This window comes from Pseudonaja textilis, chromosome 1, assembly GCF_049901715.1.
Source record: "Pseudonaja textilis isolate UNSWEBS1 chromosome 1, rPseTex1.2, whole genome shotgun sequence".
NCBI lineage: Eukaryota > Metazoa > Chordata > Lepidosauria > Squamata > Elapidae > Pseudonaja > Pseudonaja textilis.
The window spans coordinates 161,156,359-161,179,912 of record NC_141990.1 but is presented as its reverse complement, the minus strand read 5'-3'; the positions used below and the strand labels follow the sequence as shown (position 1 = coordinate 161,179,912).

At 37.6% G+C, this 23,554-nt stretch overlaps 1 protein-coding gene across 2 annotated transcripts in view; it reads right to left on the bottom strand.

The window, feature by feature from the left end:
• Positions 1 to 23,554, bottom strand: part of TRPM8 (transient receptor potential cation channel subfamily M member 8) — a 99,186-nt gene that overhangs the window by 1,661 nt on the left and 73,971 nt on the right. For both annotated transcript variants that reach the window (XM_026707759.2, XM_087919566.1), the window contains exons 17-23: positions 22,954 to 23,045; positions 14,816 to 14,957; positions 11,645 to 11,816; positions 9,001 to 9,178; positions 7,913 to 8,103; positions 5,908 to 6,010; positions 1,194 to 1,227 (exon numbers count right to left, since the gene is read on the bottom strand). In XM_026707759.2, coding sequence (XP_026563544.2) covers positions 1,194 to 1,227; positions 5,908 to 6,010; positions 7,913 to 8,103; positions 9,001 to 9,178; positions 11,645 to 11,816; positions 14,816 to 14,957; positions 22,954 to 23,045 — 912 coding nt within the window. The remainder of the gene's footprint in view (positions 1 to 1,193; positions 1,228 to 5,907; positions 6,011 to 7,912; positions 8,104 to 9,000; positions 9,179 to 11,644; positions 11,817 to 14,815; positions 14,958 to 22,953; positions 23,046 to 23,554) is intronic.

Genomic DNA, 23,554 nt, shown 5'->3' with positions numbered 1-23,554 from the left:
TAATTACATTTCTCTGGATTAATCAGAGTTCATTCTTAAAATATCCAATTAGAAGAATATTGAATATTATATATTATGCTAAATATATCAAAACCTAGCTATCTTAAATGTTTTAAAAAAGAATTTATCACTGAATGTAATGCATCTTTTTTGTTGTGCCAGTGGTAGGATTTTGCTTTGGCTGAAAAATTATTGAAACAAGGGTTTTGAAAATTTAATATGACAATGTTATGCTTCATTTAGCAATTATATTAATGGTTTTTCTGATAAAGTTTTCCATGCTTCCACAAATGTGAGAACAATCAACCAATGGAACAGATTGCCCTCGGAAGTTGTGGGAGCATCATCATTGGAAACTTTCAAGAAGAGATTGGATTGCCATTTGTCAGAAATGGTGTAGGGTCTCCCACTTGGGTGGGGGGGGGTTGGACTAGATGACCTACAAGGTCCCTTCCAACTCTGATTATCTGTTATCTGTTATATCATTTTGGATAGAAACCAGCAGACCATGACATTTACTTAAGCATGAAAGCTGGCTGGGTAACTTTGGCCAGTCACTCACTCTCAGCCCAGTTCACCTCACAAGGTTATTGTTGTGGGAACAATAGATGGAGGAAGGAGTATGCACTGAGTTATTTATAAAATAATAGAGGCAGGATAAAAAAAACCCTCCTCAACATCACATATATTCCCAATTAGGTTTCCCTCTATATTTTTGTGGTTGTGTCTTGAGTTACTTTTCATTTTTATATACTCTCAATATAGCCACTCAATGTACCCCACAGTGAGTTGGATGGTATATACAGAGAAATAAAAATATATAGAATAGAATAGAATTCTTTATTGGCCAAGTGTAATTGGACACACAAGGAATTTGTCTTGGTGCCAATACTCTCAGTATATTTAACATTTATTCAAATTACACAGTAATGATTTTTAAATCAAAACATAAAATGAATAATAAAATATTCAAATGTAATATAAATTTAAAAATTTAAAAATATGTCACTATTCATTTCAGCAATAAGCACTCAATAAAAACTACATTTACTCATAAAGGAATAAATCTGAAAGCAAAAATATTCTGATATTTTTTATTGTTGTGTTCTTGGAAATACTTTTGCAGTGCTTATGAGTATTTCAAAATTCAAGTATAAACAGTGTTTCTGCCTACCCAACTCCCCAAAACATACCTTAGTTTCCAGTTGTCTAAATTGTTGCGCCATTCTGCAGAAAGAAATAAAGCATTGATGAAGGTAATTTTGATTTTAATTCTGAGCACAAAGTGATTTCTAAAAATAAGCATAACTGGAGATTAATAAAGATCTTTCTATTTAGCACAGTCATCAGATTACAGTAGGTAGCTTCTCTAAATGCAATACTTTGGAAAACAGAATTCATACAATTATGGGAACTAAATAGTAATGCTATTAATTCATTGGAATCATAAGTGAATTTGATGTACTTTTATGTAGATCATAAACTACTGAAAAGTTTTACATTCTCATCCAAAAAGCTTCTTCAGTTCTGACCTAATGGTGGAGAATGGAAGGATTTATACTCTTTGCGGACAGCTGGTCATTTACATTCTTTTTAGAGAGTCATTGAGGCCACTTGGAGGTTTATCTGTGTCCTCAGGATCACTTGAGTAGTGCAAATGGGTGTGGAATTGCTGAAAGGACTGTGTTGTAGACTGGAGATAGATGATATTGTATCTCTCCCCCTCTGTTGAGAGAGGGCCGTTTAATTTTGACATAGATAGCCTCTTTGACCCCTCTTTCAAATCAGTAGTCCTCTCTGTCCAAAATGTGGACTTTGCTGTGTTCAAAAAAGTGGCCTTTGTTTTTTAAATGCAGATGGACTGCTGAATCTTGTCCTGATGGGCTTGTTCTCCTATGTTGTGTCATTCATAAATGCACGGATAAACCTCCCAATGGCCTCAATGACTCTCTAAAAGAATGCAAATGACTAGCTGTTTGCAAGGAGTATAATCCCTTTCATTCCCACTATCCAATCAGAGCTGAAGAAAATTCTTGGATGAGAAATGAAAACATCTTCATCGAAAAACAACAAAGTCCAATTGCCTCTTGAAAAAGCACCTTTGGGACAACCACCTTATTCTTAAGTGACTCTGGACAGCTTACAATACTGAGAAATTTTAAATTTCATTTAGAGAAACAATTGTTGGCATTTATAGTAATGAACCTTATTTATTTATTTAATTCGTATGCCACCCATCTCACTATCAAGTGACTTTGGATAGCTTACAGTCAGGGGTGGGATTCTACCAGTTCACACCTATTTGGTAGAACCGGTTGTTAACATTCTAAGCAGTTCGGAGAACTGGTTGTTAGAAGAAATTACTGGCCTAATCCTGTAAGGAAGGCAGGAAGGAAACATTCTGGTGTTGCTTACAGAAACTGCCTCTCTGTTAACCCTTATTACGTTCTTGGCAGGACTAGAGTTCCTGTCTCTGGAACTTCTCTGGAGTTTTTTTTCTCCTCCTTTGCTGGTACTTTGCTTGTATGGAGTGACCATTCAAAGTTACAATGGCACTGAAAAAAGTGACTTATGACCATTTTTCACACTTAGACTGTTGCAGCATCCCTACAGTCATGAGAGGCCAGGCGAGGAGATGCGTGCCTCGATGTGAGTGATATTGAGTTGGCCACGCCCAGCCAATAACATGACCACCAAGCCATGCCCACCAACTAAGCCACACCCACAGAACCGGTTGTTTAAAAATTTGAATCCCACCCCTGCTTACAATGCTGTAAAAACAAGTACAAAATATTAATCAATAAAATACTAAATATTCAAATAAACAGAGATTACATGTTAAAAAAACAAAATACAATAGGTTGGGATGGGATTCTTTCTATTCCACCACTAGCATGGAATACCCCATCAGGGCTTCAGGCCAAATGGCAGAGTCAGGTTTTGAGGGCTTTTTGGAAGGTCAAGAGGATGGGGCAGATCTCACCTTGAGGGGTGCAATGTTCCAGAGCGTGGGAGCCACAATAGAAAAGGCTTTTCTCCTGGACCCCACCAGCTGAAATTCCTTGGACAATGGGATCTGCAGCATGCCCCTTCTGGAATCTGGGTCAGGCAAATGCCATTGGGGTGAGATAGCCTGGATCAGATAGCCTGAACTCATGCCATAAATGGGTTTAAAGGTCTTAATCAACACCTAGGACCAAGAAGCACACTAGCAACCAGTGCAGCTCATGTAACAAGGGTGTTACATGGGCCATCTTAGGCTGTTAGGCATGGTTCTATTCTGTACCAGCTGTAACCTGGATATTTTTCAACGATAGACTACATTGCAGAAATCCAGATGTGAGATGACTATGGTACAGTATTAGTGACTGAGTGCAGGGTCTCACAATTCAGGAAAAAGTGCAACTGGTGTACAACAAAGGCTCTTAGAGCAGGAGTTGTGTCTCCAGGAGAACCACAAGTTGTGCCTAGGATTTGTCTGGGGTGGTGCAATCCCATCCAGAAGAGTGGTGGGATTCAATTTTTTTTACTACCGGTTCTGTGGGCGTGGCTTGGTGGGCATGGCAGAGGAAGGATACTGCAAAATCTCCAGTCAGAGGTAGTATTTGCCAGTTTTCCAAACTACTCAAAATTTCTGCTACTGGTTCTCCAGAACTGGTCAGAACCTGCTGAATACCACCTTTGATCCAGAACTAATAAAAACTTTGCACAAAACGTAATTACTGAACCGGTAGTAACACTGGTTGAATCCCACCTCTGCACGTGACCCTGAACAGCGTCATCAGGTGACACTCTGTGAACACAATAAGAGTGAAGAAACTGTTTCGTCACCCTTAACCAATACAAGGTAGGCCATCATAGCAGCTCTGACTCATGACTGGTCAGATTCATCTCTTGTTTTCCTCCAGCAGCAGCCTGTGTCTCTTGGCCCTTTTCAACACCCTCAACTCCTCCATAAAACACAGGGAGCTGAGTCAAGAGATGCCACACAGGTGCAATCCTGTCCAAAGCCTTAAATGCCCTCTTGATTACAGATTGTGGTCAGAGAGTTGGCAGGACCATGCAGGAAAAACTGCAGGATATTCCTTAGTTCCCTTTGAAACCCACTCAGGTCCATCAGTTGCTGGGGGCGGATTACCTAAGTGGATCCAGTCTCTCTGCAAAGGGAGGCAGCATAAAAGAACTTCAAGGACACCAGGGGGTGAACTGACCATTACGGGTTATAAGAATAGATTCCCCATCATATCACATTGCCATTGCTCCAAGAAGAATATCATGTGTGGGGTGTGAGTACTGTATTGAGTCAGGCTGTGAACTGCCAAGATGCTTCTCAAGCTAACTGTCAGGTCCCATAGTTCTCTATAGGGACACTGTCATTCCGGGGAGGCTTTAGGGGGATTCTTTGCATGGGGTTTCTTTGCCTTCATTTGCTTTGCTTTGCTGTACCTTGTGGGAAATAGGGAGGGGGGAAGGAATGTTCTTTGAGCCGTCTGCTTTATCTCACCACTGGAGAAAGCGAAACCGAAGCACCTGGGAGGTGACAGTTATCATTTTCTCTGCCCAAGGTTCTCAAAACATCTTTGCACCTTGGGATTGGCTCAATGTTGAACTGGACTTTGGAAGGGGCTTTGCTTGCAGTGGTTTAACCTAATGCTTTGAGTGGGAAACCTCAGATCCTGCCTTCATTTCCTTTGCTGTCACTTTCTTTCAATAAAAGTTCCTTTTGAAATGAGACTTGTTTCAAGAGTTCTGCTTTCTTGAGAAGACTGGTGAAACAGGACCTTAGGAATGGCAAGTTGAAGTCTGGGGAACTTCATCACCAATCCTGAGATGGCCTCCAGCAGCTCAGGCAGGTAGGTTGCTACAGAGCAAGAAGACTGTAGGGTATCAACAGTCCCAGCTGATCCCATGAAGCTAGCTTCAGGAAGAGGGTCTCACAACAAGAAACCTGCGAAGCATAGTTACTGAAGGCCAGAAGAAATTCCCAGATAACAACTGCTACCCCTTCCCTACCCTGGGGTTTTGTCTGGTGCCAAACTTTAAACCAGCTGGATACATCTCCAAGAGGAGGATTCTCCCTTCCAAGAGTCAGCCTGATCTCTTTGATGCATGCCAAATAGGTAATCTTGTCATGTTGTTACTCTTCAATCCCATGAAAAAAGTTCAAGAGAATACAGATTTTTAAAGGAGAGGATGTCTTTTCTTTCTATAATTATTTTTAGTGTTAAACAAAAGTCTTGCAGTTGTCCTGAATTCCAGGGATGTAAAGATTCAGCAGGAGTCTTCATTTACTACAGTAGTTTCTATAAGTCCCATTCCACAGACCCACTGCATATGTACTAGTGAATCATAAAGAAAGGGCTCAGATGCAAAGCTTTTGTCATCATTTATTGGCTTCTTTAATTTCCCTTTTATGCTTACACTGCTAGATCACAAATGGCACTTTTTAAAACATCAGGTAGAAATCCAGCAGGGGTATGTGCAATAATGTATGAATAAAAAGCATGATCATCATCTTCATATTTAGATTCTCTTCGTTCCACTGTTGTTAAGTAAAATTAATCATTTTTTTTACTAAGCTGCCCAGAGTCACTGAGAGTGAGTGGGTGGCCATATAAATTTAAATTTATAAATTTATATAAATTTTCTAAATAAATATTATTTTTTAAAATGTTTAAACATTCAAGATAGCATTTTGGCATACAAGGCTTAAAAAAATTCCCATGTATTACCCTACAAGATTATCCATCATTCTTCAAAGCAGAATCAATAAATGGCATTTTAATCAACTGATTTATGTTTTTATAACGATTACAATCTATCAATAAACACACTATATATTCTTAACTTTTGATTTCAAAGCAAACTGGAAACTGAATAGACAAACAGAAAAGAAAGTTGACATACTCTTCAGATGAAGAGTCACTGGGCTTGGTTTTGATTTTCACAAGGTAATTTTCTTTCATGACAGCTTCCCATGCCAAAGTTTCATTATCTTCATTTCTTGAACCTTCAACATACAAAATCCATACCACAATGTATAGTAGTATTTTACTGACAAAAGGAACACAGATGGTAGAGAGACAATCTAAAAGGGTAATCCAGATTTGTTTCAGATTTGTACATATGTGCACACACACATACCGTGTTTCTCATATAATAAGGCCGGGTCTTATTTTTTTTTGAGCCCCCCCAAAATGGCTAGGCTGTCTTTTCGGGGGTGACTTAATTCCCCCCCCCTTGCATCTTTGGGCAGTGATGGCTTTGATGTTGACCTCAGCGTTGGTGGGGCACTTCGGGATCAATGCAGGCAGCACCTTATCCAGATGTGCAACAAAAGTACTTCCTAATGGCAAGCCCCCCCCCCACCACCACCCCCATTTCACATGTTTTAATATAGGCCTTAATTTGGGGGGAGGGGCTTAATTTCATTTCATGCCTACAAAACATGCTGGGACTTCCTATTGGGGGAAGCCGTATTGTTGGAGAAACAGGGTACATACAGCTATGCATGTTTATTCAACATTTCTAAATATCCAAAAGTAAACACAGCTTTACCCACATACAAATACAGCCCTCCCCATACAGCTCCTTTATATTTTTCTGTTTTCATTATGGACAGTACGCTAGATACACTGAGATATCGATAACTTTTGTTAATCTTAAATTTTCATATTCCTGTTTCTTTAATGATACAATCCATTTTGTTTAGCCAAACTTCAATTTGTAAAAAAAATGATTATTTTACATTTTTCATTAGCACACATATTTTCATTGGCTAGCTTCCATCTGTTCCAGTTTTGAAAAAACATTTTCCATAAATAAATAGTAGGTGTGGCTATTTCTTTTTTGAAATTGTGTAATTCAGTGGGTGTGATTGTATGATTGCACTGTTGCTGAGCTTCCATTAGTCTTACTGTTTTGCTGACTAGTAGTTCAGATTATAATCCATGAATTTTAAATATAATATGCATGGTAAACATGAAAAAGCATGGCAAACCACCTCTATAAAATTGTCATGAAAACTGTATGGTCATGTATACAAGTCATACTCAATTTGATGGCATCTTTACATTTTACATTCAGGAAAATAAGCATATGCATAAGGAGCCCTGTGGCACAGTAGTTAGAATGCAGTATTGCAGGCAAACTCTACCACAGCCTGGAGTTTGATCCTGATGGGGCTCAAGGTTGATTAGCAATAGCAATAGCACTTAGACTTATATACAGCTTTATAGTATTTACAGCCCTCTCTAAGGGCTGTATATTAGTTGTATAATAGAGTCAGCATATTGCCCCCAACAATTTGGGTCCTCATTTTACCCACCTCGGAAGGATGGAAAGTGGAGTCAACCTTGAGCCTGGTGGGATTTGAATTGCCAAATTGCAGGCAGCTGATAGCCAGCAGAAGTGTCCTGCAGTATAGCACTCTAACCACTGCACCACCGAAGTTGATTTCAGTCTTCCATCCTTTCAAGGTCAGTAAAATGAAGACCCAGATTGTTGAGGTCAATATGCTGACATTGTAAGGCCCAGAGACTGTGGGCTTCTGTAAGCCTGATGACGGCAGATGAGATTCTGCCGAAACGTTGCTACAACTTTAAAAGCACAACTACAATGACGTGGGAAAATACCCGAACAAAGCTGAATGCCATATATGTAAGTACCTGTGAAAACTTTAGGATATATATATATATATATATATATATATATATATATATATATATATATACACACATACATATACATATACATATACATATATATAAATAATATTGTTTTCAAATGTATTATAACAAAAGTATAGCAACATAGCAACAACCATCTGAGAAATCTTTTTCTTTTTCTTTAATAAAATAAATCTTATTTTGCTTGCCCTTCTACCATTAAGTATCTGATGAAAATAACTTACAGCAAATGGATGATTCTCTATATTCATTTTTACAACAGAATTTAAAAAGTTTCCTCATCACCATGTAGATATAGGCAAAGATGACAAATGGAAATGGTATAGCTAAACGGCTGCAGTACTCTTGAACCAAGAAGTAGCGCTGGAATTTCCATACTTGGTCATTATTCTCCTGAACTGATCCAACAGTATATCTAAAGGAAAGATTAACACACGAGATTAGACCCATAATCCTTTTTTTAAATTACTGCTTTAATGTTCTAATTTTCACCTAGGTCTTTGGCAAAGGCAAATGAGACCACTTGCCATACTTTGTTGATATTATTTAATTTCTTTGTTTGATATGAGTCACTCAGAGTTATTGGGAGTTGGGCAGCATACAAGTTTAATAAATTATTGTTTTAGTAATAAAAATAGAAATAAGAAAATATTTCATGTATTTTATATACAATTCATATCAAAACCCCTTTTCCATATATTTTATTGTATTAGTATAGATATATATTGTAGTTCACATTTAATTTGCATAGAAATACTCCACTTACTAACAATACATTTTCTATTATATCAAATGTGAGCATTAATAATATTTCATCAGGACTGTAATATTTCCTTGCATTTGTTCCAGTAATATTGTTCTTTCCAGGGAAACATCAAAAGCTAAAAGTAAGTTGTCCTGATTATATTAACTTTCTAGGACTTTTAAAAATGTAATTATATTATGTTTCTTCTTTAATTTGGTACTTCTGTGAAAAGTGCAGAAGAGATGCAACTAAATACTGTATTTTAAAGTGGAGTGAGATTTATTTTGAAATTTGATACTTTTGATACTTTACTAATTAAAATTACCGTATAGCTCTTGATCCATTTATGTATTACTAAGCAGCAAAAAGATGAATATAATAACATGATTTGAAATTATGCTTCCCATATCAGCCAAAACTTGCAGCTGATTAGAATGAATCTAGTTTATTCACTTACAAATAAACAAACAAATAAATAAAAGAGCAATGGAACTCAGTTTGAGGAAGTCTTTAAAAGCCAGCAATGCTGCCTTTTGGAAGTGGAAAGCACTCCAACTTGATACATACCCAAACATAGCTATTAATAAATTAACTAAGAGGATATTGGTGGACAGCATATAGATGCACACTAATGGAATAGTAATCCACTCAGGGAAACGGGGGAGGTTATTGGAATCCACTTCTACACACAGAGGCTTCGATTCATTTCCAAGAAAGGTACAGCTATCAAAATCGTATGTGGTACCTATTATAAAAGGAAGAAATAGAAAATAATATTAAATTATCAGAAGAACTGATATATTTTGCTACAAAGTTATTAATGTGTTGGTGTGGTACATGTCTTTAGTATCAGCAACAGCAATAATAATAATTTTATATTAAATTTGTATTGTACCAAATCATTCTGATTCCTGAGGGTTACAACAAAATGCAATGCTATTAAAAACATACAGGAAAAACTGCAAATATAATAAAACAATCAAGATAAGAAAAGTGAAAAAAATAAACAATTAAGAATTTAATTCAGAAACCAGGAGACAATGAATTCTAAGACTGCCTTGCGCATGAAAGTTGGCTGGTGGCTGGCATGAAAGAGCCAGTCACTTTCTCTTAACTCAATCCACTTCACAGAGTTGCTGTTTTGAGGAAAATAAGAGGGAGGGAGAAACATTAGGCATGTTCACTGACTTGAGTTACTTCTAAAGTAATAAAGGCAAGATTAAAATATAATAAATAAATCTCCATATGCAACAGCATCTGTAAGGGTGGTTAAAAGAGTTAGCATGCTACCAGCCCTTTTGTACACGAACACCACTTTCAAAAGAAATGGAGTTTGCAGCAAAGTGGTATAACAGTTTATGTTGGGATCCTTATTTCTGCAAGAAACTGTCAGATTTGTCATCTTTGGCTGGCAACTTGCTGGCATCCTGCCATCAAAGGCTACGGAGGGGGGGATTGGGGTGAACAAATGGACAATAAACATTTATGGTGATGCGATGAGAAGTAGGGAAGGGGGGTGACAGTGTGATGAAGATCAGAGATGCATGGAATTGGTTTGTGCCTTCACTCAAGACCATACACCCTGAGAGTGGAATGCGAACAACTCCAAATATTTCAGTGCTTCTCAAAACACTTATGTGGCACTTCATTGGCTGAAGATGATGGGAAGAGAGCTGGGATGAGGGGAACAATTTGTAACTTCTTCATGTGGGAAAACTTAGTTCTAGACTGACTTGGCTGCAACTAGTATCCTTTAGTAAAATAACATATCATTCAACCAAATGGATTTGAGGGTCTTTCTTTCCTAAGGGACCTACCTGGGGTAGGTCTAACAGAAACATTATCACTCAGAAGAGAATTTGGGTTTTTTGGATAAATTTTATTTATCCTCTACCTTAACCACTATTACGTTAATCTCTTGTTAATTTTCCAAGAAGAAAATTATGGAGTACCTGCCAACATAGCTCTTTCTTAATCATGTCTATACTAACTAGGTATAAGCTTTAGGAAACCAAGATCAAGGGTCCACGCCCTTGCAGGTGTTCTGGTTTAGAGGTGTTTCAGCTGCTGTCATCAGAGGGGAAGGCAGAAGACGATGAAACTCCTTTGTGCAGAGTATCCTTTTCTCAATCCTGTATCATTTGCAGTTCCATGATCTAGTCTAGGTCCAAGATTATTCTCCAGCATTCCTTTTCCCTCTTGAGCACATCTGTCACAACCATCTGAGCAACTTTGCTTTGGCTACTCCATAGTTTTCCTATGGTGGAAATGACAAGGTAGCTGAATCTCTTCACTCAGAACAAAGAAAAGTATTTGTGCAGGACAAAAACAGAACAGCAGCATTCTGAGCACTAACTTGGCATGGAGAATTTTTCCTTCCTCTTTCTATTTCACTATGTAGCAGAGTATTTATTTATTTTTTATTTTATTTATTTTATTTGGTTTGTCAATTGCTTACGAGATAATAGGTATAAGTAAAAACATAGTTATGAATACATGGATACATACAAGAAAAATAAAAGAAACAATAGGACAGGGACTGTAGGCACGTTGGTGCACTTATGTACGCCCCCTACAGACCTCTTAGGAAAGGGGTGAGGTCAAAAGTCTAAGGTTAAAGTTTTTGGAGTTTGGGGAAGAAACCACAGAGTCAGGTAGAGTATTTCAGATATTGACTACTCTGTTGCTGAAATCGTATTTCCTGCAATCAAGTTTGGTGCGATTAACCTTGAGTTTGTATCTATTGTTTGCTCTTGTATTGTTATGGTTGAAGCTGAAGTATTCATTGACAATATAGAAGAGGAGCAACACATTCATTAGCAACAATAGATATACTGACCATAAGTTAAAAAAACTTTTTTTCAGTCAAAAAGAATAAAAATTGAGTAGAAGTCCTAATGTCCCATAAAAAGGAAAGACAAACAGTCCAATAGTGTCATTTGGCATTTTTTCTGTCAGTAACACAAGCATATAAATCCATCATATAAAGCCTTTCTGAATTATACATTTATTAACATCATTTTCATTCTAGCTTTCCATAATTCAAAACAAACACCAAACATAATTAGAATTTTTCAGAGAGAAATAAAATGAACCTTCAGTTCTATCCTTCCCCCATCAAGCAAACCACAATCACAAAAGGAAATATATATGTATCTGTTTCCCAACTACACCAATCCCTTACTGATTAGTACTATATTTCAATAGATACCATCAATATCAGAAGGATAATGGCCAAACATTGCAAGGTAAGGCTCATAGATGACTGATCGGAATATCCATTCCCAACGCTGTTCATTTTTTCGTAGGATCCCTTGTCTGGCTACACCAAAAGCCACCATCCACACCGCAAAGAGGAACAAGAAGAAAAAGACATCTATCAGCTGCAAAAGGAAATATTTAAAATATAAACAGAAATATCATCAGGTCTTTGCTAAAAGTCTCAAAATTGTTTTTAGGCTAAGGGATAAAGTATCAAAAGCGGACAAGAACATTATTGTTTACAAAGTCAATATTTATACTCTGGAATCAATTTTGAAATGGACTAGTCCTTGACTTATGACCACAATTGGAACCAGAACTTTTCTCACTAAGTGATGTGGTTATTGGATGAGCTATGCCCAATTTTATGATCTTTTTGCTGCAGTTGTTAAGCAAATCATATATTCATTATGCAAATCTGGCTTCCCCCATTGACTTTACTTGTTGGAAGCCCCCTGAAGCAGTGGTGGGATTCAAATTTTTTTACTACCAGTTCTATGGGCATGGCTTGGTGGGCGTGGCAGGGGAAGGATATTGTAAAATCTCCAATTAGAGGTGGTATTTGCCAATCCTCCGAACTACTCAAGATTTTCACTACTGGTTCTCCAGAACTGGTAAGAACCTGCTGAATACCGCCTCCGCCCTGAAGGTTGCAAATGCAATCAAATGACCCTGAAATGCTGCAAAAATCAGGAAAAAAAGGTAGTTGCAGTACCCAATTTTGATCATGTGGCCATGGGGATACTATGATGGTAAGTGCAAGAACCAGTCATAAACCACTTTTTTTCAGTACCGTCATTAACTGAACAATGAACTGAACAATTGTTAAACTAAAGGTTCAAAGTTGGGGACTACCTATCAGCTATATAACAAGAATGTGTTTTAAAATAATTTGAACTTTCTAATCGACACAATGTAGAGCATTTTTGATAAGACAAGATGTTTCAGATTTATGCAATTTATTAGCAGCCAGGCCTTCTCCCAAGAAGGTTATTACTTCTCTCAAGAAGAATACCACAGACTTCACATTAAAATTGGGTCAAATTTAGTAAGATCCATTCTTACATTTCTGGAAGATGAAGAAAAGTTGTTATGGGAAGGCATAATGCAAAATGATCTGAAACTTGAAATTTTATTCAGAATGTATAAATACCGAAACCAGAACACATCAGAAAAATTCCCTATAACTTTCTTTTAGACAAGATGGGATAGATGGTTCTAATTTCCCCTGCTCTCGATTCAAAATCCTTCAGGAACTCTATTTTTCATACATATAATTAGAAATATCATTTTCAATTAGTGGATATAATTGTCTTATTTTCTTCTATGCCGATAAGACCTACACTTGAATATTGCATCTCCTTCTGGTACAACATTTAAAGAAAGACTCAGAAAACATGAAGCATGATCTGAAGAGCACAACCTAAAATGGGAATGTTTAGTTTTGAGAAAAGACCAAAGAGGGAATATCAAGCACTCTTCAAAAAGGAGGTTAAAAGAAAAAAATTCTCCATCATTCACTGACTGCACAAAGTCATGATTATGATTAATGATTAATTAAATATTAATGAAGATTTTCTAACAGTAAGAAAATGGAACCAAGCATCTAGAGAAGGGTGTCAAACTCGCGGCTCATGGGCCAGATGCCAAGCCCACCCCCATTTTAGCGAAGGGAAAAGTCACGATAAATCATGTGACAAAATGTGATGCTGCAAGTTTGACAACCCTGATCTAGAGGGATGGTGATGTGAATAAATTGGATGTATTTAAAATGGGAGGTTGGGATGTTTTAATTTGCATTCATGCACTGAGCAGGACTCAAATTAGCTTAAATTATTACCTCCAACTCTATTATTTGCTGCATATTAATATCAACACTGAAAACATTCAAATATTTTTTCTTATTGTTCTTATAGAAAGAACACTCTACAATAGACAGAGAAAAGAGGTGGAGTGCTCTGCCTTCAAATGAAATAATACCATTATTATACAGTGCATTCAGAAAGTATTCAGACACTTCACTTTTGTCAATTTTTTTTTATGCTGCAGCCTGTTTCTACAGTTGTGGAAAGTAACTTTTTCTCATTAATCTACACTCAGTATCCCATAATAACAAAGTAAAAACAGATATTTTAGAAATATCTGTAAATTTATTAAAAAGAAAAAACTGGAATACTGTATCATATTGGCATAAGTATTCAGATCCTTCACACAGTACTTTGTTGAAGCACTTTTGACAGCAATTACAGCCTTGAGCCATTTTGGGTTATGACACTTGGATTGGAGGATTTTCTGCCATTCTTTGCACTCTAGGACATTCACAGAGTTGTCCTTAAGCCACTCCTATGTTGTCTTGGCGGTGTGCTTAGGATCATTGTCATATTGGAAAATGAATCTTCAGCCCAGTCTGAGGTCCTGAGCAAGGGTGGGATTCAAAAATCCCAGCAAACAGTTTGTTGCCCAGTTGCTGGGTGGGCATGGTGGCCATGGCCTACTTGTACTTCTGGGAGGGCCATTATTCGCCTTCCCAAGGGTCCAGAGGCTTCCCTCAGGCCTCTGGGAGGGCGAAAATGACCTCCGCAGGCTCTGGAGGCACTCCAGAAGCCAGAAATAGGCCTGTTTCGTGACGTCCGGTACTTCTGGTAGGGCTGTTTTTCGCCTTTCCAAGGGTCCAGTGGCTTCCCTTGGGCCTCTGGGAGGGTGAAAACAGCCTCCCCCGGGCTCTGGAGGCCCTCCAGAAGCCGGAAATTGGTCAGTTTCATGACTTCCAGTAGGGCTGTTTTTTTCCTTCCCAAGGGCCCGGAGGCCCCTCCCAGGGATAACATCAGAACTCTGTCCAAAGGAGTACAGTGCTAGGAACAGTTAGGATACTGTGCAGAACCTTCAAAATCCTAGACCTCTGGTTGAAGACCCAAGTTTGACGCACAAGTGAGAAAGGATTTTTTTTTAATGGTTTAACTAGCATCACATGCTACATATATATAGTATGTGCCTGGTAAAAGGACTGAACCTTAACTGTGTTTCTAAAGGCCTGTAGGATTTAGATGTTTCTTAAACATATTGAATTTGTTTGAGTTACACACACGCACACCCCCCATCTTGAATAAAACGTATGCCTTACCATCCTCTGAAGCATAATTATCTTGGGGCCAAGGTTTCTGCTTACTGTGAAAATATGGATTAATCTTAGAGTAAAAATAATGTAATCCAGACAAAAAATTACTCTGCCAGAATACCAAGATGTTTCATTTGAAGAATGCAGCCTGTAAAAAGAACAGATACACATTAGTAGAAAACTCTTATTTTCAAACTACCAAGTTACCACAGTTCTCTTTCAAACACTATATTTATAGTTACTGTCGCTAAATAGCCCAGATCCTCAAATTGTAAATATTTTTATTCTCACGATAGGTTAAATTGTGAGATAAAATAGTCTCATAGTGCTTCCATACGTTACATTTTCAATTATTCATTATCAATTTTATTTGGTATTGTCTATATTTCCATGATCGTTTTCTTTGTACAAAGATTGTAGTTTTATTCTGGGCACCATCATTTTTAGCATTGTAATTATACTCTGTAAAAGAAGACTGAGCAGTTTGAAGACAGATAACTTAATTTTTGAAGAGAGATTTACAAATAATGGAGTGCTTCAAATTGAATGAGAATGCAATACAAACTAGGGACAGAGGGCATTATTTTGTCCTCAGGTTTTGAGAATTGAATTTTTGTTTTTTAGTTACATTAATTTGATTTTAGGACTTACTTTAGTAAGTAATAATAATACTTTATTTGTGGTCGTAGATCAAAACACAAGTACAATAAAAGAAGAACATGGGAAAATTAATCATGAACAATTGGTCACCAAAAACTTGACTAAGGGGAATTACAGCATTCTCCTCTGATGGTTACACCTCTTAAAATTTTTTTGGAAACCTGAGAAGTGATGTATGAGGAGCCATCCCCTAGACAATATAAGAACAAATTATTAACATTGGGTCTAGAAGGGTCTGTTTCAAGGAGAGATAGTAACTTAGATCTGCCTGCGTTATACACAGGACAATATAAAAGGACATGCTCCACAGTTTCAACCTCAGTTCTGTCACAGGGGCATAGCCACTCATTAATCGGGAGCCTCTTAAATCGCCCATCCAGTAGTGCTGAGGTCAAGACATTAAAGTGAGCTAGGGAGAAAGGGGACTTACTTTATATATTCATGCATTTCTCCCCCATAATGGTGAAAAATAGTGCTTTGGATGTATTAGAGGACTGGAGCTCCAAAAAAAGCTGTTAGGGGAGTACAAATTGCTCACTATTCCTTCAAAAATCATTGTTTACAAGAATCTGTCTTCCAATTTGTCAAAATATTTGTTTCTTATTTTATCAGATTTAAATGGTGTTCATTCTTGGTGTGCCTAGATAAACATGGATCCCATAGAAAGCTACTCTCAGACATTTAAGAAGAGCCAGGGAATGCCTTAGAAATCAGTGGTGGCTAAGAGCCAGAGTTCAAGGCTGTCAAGATCCTTTTGCTTCTTTTATTTTTCTTATATGTATCCATGTATTCATAACTATGTTTATACTTATACCTATTATCTTGTAAGCAATTGACAAATCAAATAAAATTAATAAAAAAAATAAAAAATAGATCAATTTAACCATTACTGTTTTATCTTCCTTGCTGTTGAAATAATATGTATTTCTATTTGCACATATAAATGTTGATAGTTTATAAAGATTATTATTAACATAATTCATTGTATTCTTTCAGATTCTTTAACCTTAAAGGGAAAATATGTTTTCATACATTTTAAAACAATAAGCTTTTCTGTAAAATCATTTCTTAAATCAAAACATTATAATGCTGGACTGCCATCTGTCAGAGATGGCATAGAGCAGGGGTGTCAAACTTGCGGCCTGCAGTCCAGATACATCAGGCACTGGCCAACCCCAACCCCAATTTATTCAAGGGGACAATATAACGTAGTTACTGTATAAGTTTCTCTTTTTCTCAAGGATTTCTCAATGAGGAAAAAGTCACAAACTTGTCCTTTTAAAAGTTGCAAATTTTCTTGGAGCTCTTCTTTCAATTGTGTTGCGTGGCTTCTATTTAAACCATTATAATAAAAATTAGTGCCAGGTTTATATTCCAAAATTAGAATTGACTCCTCTGAATCAGCAGCTCCTTGTGAAGTTACCTCAGTGGTTTGGTAACTTTCTACACATATTTCCATCTCTGAAGTAGTTTGGAGCTATCCTTGGAACATAGCTGTTCTATAAACTGATGGATTTTATTGAAAGATTTTCCAAATACATATCTAATAATTTGCTCCTCCATCTTCTTAACTTACTCTTTAGTCAAAGAGTAGCTGTTTTGTAAGTCTCTTAAGAATTGCTGACCAACCAGGAATCTTAAAAATCAGAAAGTTTTACTTTTAGCCACCCACAGCAAAGCAGACCAAGTTACAAATTATGAAAAATAATAAACTAGAACTACAACTTTCTGCCCTTATATTTCACCATCAATTTGCCTACTTTAAGAATTACCTAAGCATTATACATGTATCTGTATATGTATGTACACAGTATATATAAAATATATTTTCAAATATTGGATTAAGCCTTTCTTTCAGTTACACATATCAAACAAAAAAGATTCATCCTAATTCCAGTTAACTGAGTTTAAGTCACTCCTTCCAGCTTATCTTCATGGAATAAAATATTTTTCTTCACTGGAAATTTTATCAAGCAATTATAAACATCTCTTTTTATCACAAAATCCTCAACCTTGTTAATATTCTTAAAGAAAAAGTCCCAACTTTGTCTAAATTTCTTGACACTCTTCTTTTAGTTGTGTTAAGAGATTTATATTTAAACCATAATAGTGAAAGTTAGTTCAGGTAACATTCTCCACATGTTTGCATCTCAAAAGTAATTTGAGAGGATTTTTTTATACCATCCTTGGAGGATAGCTGATCAATATACTGGCGTATTTTATTTAGAGACCTTTCAAATATATATATCTCTAATATTTTGCTACACCATCTTGGCTTCCTCTTTTGATCAGGATCAGAAATTTTTAGCCACCCACAGCAAAGAAGACCAAGCTACGAGTTACTACAATAATAAACTAAAATCACAACTATCAGTCTTTATATTTCTCCATCAGCTTTCTTTTTCTCCACACTTCCTTATTTGGCTTGTCTTAGCAACCTTTACCTTGTTATTTAAAAAAAAAGAATCCCTAAAATGGTGCAAGTCTTCAAAAAGGTGTAGCAAGCTGTGACTAAATAGAGCCTCTTTTTGACTTAGAAAGATTGATAATTAAGAAGAGAAAGGCACAACTCTGTTTGAAAGGTGAATTTCAAAATGGCAACTTCTGGAACCCCAAACTGATTGCAGCCCTTCCCCCAGCTTTTGGCACGCAGATAGCTTCGGAGTCAAGCTCCAGAAGACCCTTGCCAGCTTTCAGCTGTATTTAGAAGGTTCTGAAGGGAAGTTCTTCAACTCACCCTGATTGGGTGGGTGATAAAAACTGAAGGAACATCAGTCCCTTCAGTTGAAAGCTGGAGAGCTACAACCCAGGATCTCTCCCCAGCTATGTAGTTGGCCATCTTCCCAGAAATGCTGTAATTTACTATTTCTGAGACTGTGGTAGCTTTGAATTATTGCTAAACTAACAGTCGTAAGTCAAGGACTACCTGCATTTTGCATGCAGATAAAAAATGTTGTTCTCTGTTATATTTCTTTCTATCACTCTGTTGTGATGTAAATATCTTGATGTTTGAATCTGAAAAATCTTTTGTAAGAAATACTCCTGAGGTATCTTTCCAGGGTATCTAATTAAAAGAATCACAGAGTTGGAAGGGACTTTGGAGGTTTTCTAATCCAACCCCCCTCAAGCAGGAGAAAATGGGTGAAACTGAAATGAAAATAAAATGAGACAAATGGCCGTCCAATCATTTCTTAAAAACCTCCAGTGATGGAACATCACAACTTCTAAAGGCAAGCCCTTCCACTGGTTTATTGTTCTGTCAGGATTTTTTTCCTTAGTTCTAGGTTGCGTCTCTCCTTAATTTGTTTCCATCCATTGCTTCTTGTCCTGCCTCCTGGTGCTTTGGAAAATAGGTCCCCCCCCGCGGTCTTCTTTGTGGCAGCGGCTTAAATATTGGTACACTTATCATGTCACCCTTAGTCCTTTCTTTTCACTAGACTAGACTAGATATACCCAATTTCTGCAACAATTCTTCATATGATTTAGCCTCCAGCCCTCCAGACAAGTACTAGCACTTCATGTGGTCTTGATTCTATCCCTCTATTAATGCAACTAGGAATAAGCATAAAAAATAGAAAGAGTGACACATAATTAATGCAGAATACCAGCATATAGCCTGAATCTGCAAATATGAAGTTAGGAAAGTTAAGGCTTGAAATGAATTAAGATCTGAATAATAATTTTTAAAACTTTCAATGTGAAAAAAAGTCAAGAAAATGGTTCATCCACTAATGGGAGAAGAAGGCAAGGAAGTGACGAGCAGCAGAGAGAAATCAGAGCTGCTTAATTCAGGGCTATGGTGGTGCAGTGGTTAGAATGCAGTACTGAAGAATGACTCTGCTCACTGCTGGGAGCTTAATCCTGACTGGTTTAAGATTGATTCAGCCTTCCATCTTTCCAAGGTGAGATTAAGCCCAGATTATTGGGGGCAATGTGTTGACTCTGCACATTGCCCCCAACAATGTGCTATGAAGAGAGTGCTATGAAGCTGCTATGAGAGTGCTATGAGAGAGAGTGCTATGAAGCACTATGAAGTATTATATAATTATAAGAATTGCAATTGCTATGCTTTGCATCTGTCATTATGGAAAATAAATAAATAGCCCAACCTACCAAAAACAGACAGTAAAAGACAGACTAGGAATACAAATTAAAACAGGCAAAGAAAATGGTAAAAGAACACCTGTCCACCCTAAACAAGTTCAAATCACCATGACCAGGTGCTTTACATCCTAGATTTCTGAAGGAGGTAGCATATGTGATCTTGGTATAAAGTGAACAATATCTTTCAAACATCTTGGGGCACCAGGGAGCTACTAGAGGACTGGAAAAGAGCTGACATAGTTTCCATCTTTTAAAAAAGGGAAAAAACAGATCCAGGAAACTGCAGACCAATCACCTTGACATCAATACCTGAGAAATCTTATTTCATTCTTTGACATAGTGATTAAATCAGTGGACCAGCATAAGCTGAGGATGTAGTATACTTGGATTTCAGTAAGGCATTTGGCAAAGTAGACCAAAAACTAACTTAGTAAGTTAGAAAAATAGGAATAGGCAGCATCACCACCAGATGTAACTGGCTGACAAATCACACTCAATGTATAGTCCTCAATGGGACTACATCTACATGGAAGGAAGGAAGCAGTGAGGTACCCCAAGGTTCTGTTTTAGGCCCAGTATTCTTCAATACCTTCATAAACAATGTAGATGAGGGGTGTAAATGGGAGATCGAACAGGTTCCTAACCAACTTAGCTGACAACTATGTCATTGAAAAGGTAGAGGAGGGAACTAGAGGAAAAGCTATACTGAACCCAATTCTTACTAAGAGAGAAGTGAGAGAGGGAGATGAAATTGCCAAAACCTTGGGCGAGAGGGACCACATCATATTGGAATTCAATATAATGCAAATACAAACAATAGAATATAATCTAACCAGTGTCTTAATCTTTAAAAGAGTTGATTTTAACAAACTCAGAGAGAGCCTAAGCAAAATTTAATGGATAAAAATCCTAAAGGGGAAAACAAGAAATGTGGGAAACACTGAAAAAAAGATCATAAAAGCCCAGTCCAGCTCAATACCACTGAAAAAGAAAAAAGACATCCAAGAAGAAGAAGAAACCAGCATGGTTACACAAAGATCTATCTGATAGTGAAAGACAAAAAGGATAAGTATAAAAAATGAAAAGAAGGACACTTAACTAAGGCAGAACATCAGCAGATAGCCCAAATCTGCAAAGATGAAGTCAGGAAAGCAAAGGCTCAGAATGAACAAAGACTTACAACAAAAGTCAAAGATAATTTTTAAAAAGTTTCTTTCAACATATAAGTAATAAGAAAAAAATCAAAGAAATAGTCAGTCCATTAAAGAGAGAAGATGGCAAAGAAGCTACCTTGAAGGGAATAAACCTGGTGCTGCTATGCACTGAATATATGACTTCTGCAAATGGTAAAAGGTCAGTCCAATTATCTTGTTAATAATTAATATAGCATTTGATGTTCTAGTACTGAGTTTGTGCTTTCACACACCCCATTAATTTGGGGGTGATGTGAGGAGCTTGAGCCTTGGGTGGTCCCCATGAGTTTAAAAAAAATGTGTCAAAAGTACAAAGTAACTTGCACCTTTCTGTCTGAGATAATTTGATCATGAATGACATGAAGCCTGAAAATATGTTGTACAAATAGCTTAGCCAAAGTGCAGGATGATGGAATTTTTGAACATGGAATAAAGTGGAGTTGTTTTGAGAACAAGTTAGCGATCAGCCAAATTATTCTCAGCACTTTCAGGCAGCTCCACTATGAAGTTCATAGAACTTTCTTTCCAAGGGGTTAGGGACTTGCTACTGCTTGCAGTTGTCCCTTGGGCTTCCCTGATCATCTTTTGGCTGATGCACACACTGGATAGCTGAACATATAGCTTTCAATGTCCTTTTTGAGAGACGACCACCAGAATTGTCATTTGACCAGATGGTTTTACAAAACCAAAGTGCCCTGCAGCTTTTGAGTCATGGCAAATTTGTAAAACCAGTTGTTGCAAGGGGGGCAGGAACATATAATTTTGCTTCTGCTCAGGCCAGTCCATCCCTAAAAGTGCATTGTTCTTTATGGGCCATTTATCATCTTTTAAAGCAGCTTTTAGTTTATTTAGCACTTTGCAGGTAATGTCTGGTTTGACTTTTTCTTGGCTCCTTGTGGTTACTACTGCCACTAATTGGCTAGAGGGGATGACTGGTTCAATGATTTTGGGTCTAGCACTGTTGTATTGTAGCAGTTGGGATAGGGCCATGATGGTGAATCTATGGCACGCATGCCGGAAGTGGCACACAGAGCCATTTCTGCCAACATGCGAGCTGTTGCCCCAGATCAGGTACACTGCGCATGCGCTCACGCCTCCCACCAGCCAGCTGATTGTTGGGTATCTGCCACGCATGCACAGGGATGGGGGTGCATGGGAGATCCATGCGCACATGCAGAGATGCATGGCACATGTGAGGGGGCTGCGCATGCATGCGCAGGGCAATGGGGGGATCGCGTATGCATTGCATTATGGGTGCATGCATGTGTACAGGTGCACACACATGCACACGCACACTTTAGGCACGCGAGGATGAAAAGGTTAGCCATCACTGGGATAGGGCATTCACTAGGAAGTTTTTGCCCCCGGGATGTAGCACAAAATAAAGTTGAAGCAATTGAAATATTGTACCCAATGGGCTTGTTTGGGGGATAGCTTCCATTGGGGTCTTTTACAGCTTCTAGGTTTTTATGATCTTCACGCTTCAAATGGGTGTTTAGATCCTTTCAGGAAGTTCCACCAAGTTAACAATGCCCATTGAACCACATAGGCTTCCTTTTCCCAGACACCTCCATTCTGTGTCCATTAATTTTTTGGATTGTAAACACAGGTTTGAAGGATTCTCTGGGGGTTTCCTTGTAGCAGTACAGCCCCTATGGCCACATTGCTAGCATCAGCCTAGATTACAAAGAGGGCATCTGGGACTTCTTAGCCCATACAGCAAAGATGGGGGCAGGGTGATACGATCTCTGGACCAGTCCTCCAAGCAGCAGGCAGAGGAAGAGATACGGGGGGGGGACGACATGTGATTCAGCCCACCGGACACAACTTTCAGCCACCTAATAAAATACCAGTATCCCATGCCCATGTATTTCTCCCATATATTCTTTCCCTTGGAAATGAATTTCAAAAGCATTAACTTTTTTATCTGATTTAAAATTAATGAGAAAAACTGCAGAATTTTCAGTGCGTCACTTGTTTTTTACATAATTATTATAGCATATTTTTGTTCCTCTAGCTCAGAAATCTCAAACTTGGCAACTTTAAGACTTTTGGACTGCAACTTCCAGAATTCTACAGCCATCTGGGAGTTGAAGACCACAAGTCAAAGTTGCCAATTTGGGGACCCCTGCTCTAGCTCTAAATTCAAGGCAATAGAAGTATCACTGTTGGTCAACTGAAACATACCTGAACGCAATTCCTGATATGAAGTAGAAAATTCCAAGGGTGTCCATAACATTCCATAAATCAGAAAAGTATTTACTCCCATTCATATACCACTAATAAAAAACAGAAACAGAGAATTATATACTCAATAAAGATAAGTAAACAATACCTTGAATTCAAACATTTATGTGTACCTAAGAGGAAACTAATATATTTACTATTTATCAAGCTATTTAACTTAAGGAAGTTGGCAAGACTCAAAGAAAAAAAACATGAGATAAGGACAGTTTGACTTATTGGGTGTTTTGCTATGGGATCTACACAGTGGTGGGATTCAGCCAGTTCGTACCAGTTTGGGAGAACCGGTTGCTAACTTTTTGAGTTTGGTGAACTGGTTGCTGGAAGAAATCATTAGGGCAGAGAACCGGTTATTAAGTTATTTGACTCCCACCACTGGGTCTACACTCTTGTGTATCACTGATTTCATTAATTTTGATGGATGAGGGAAAGTGGAAAATTTGAAATTGCTCTTGGCTTTCTTGCCTACTAGGACAAAGATACATCATTGTGGCATTATAGCTTCAAATGTGCTATAAATGATTGCATTTTCTTTTAATTATGT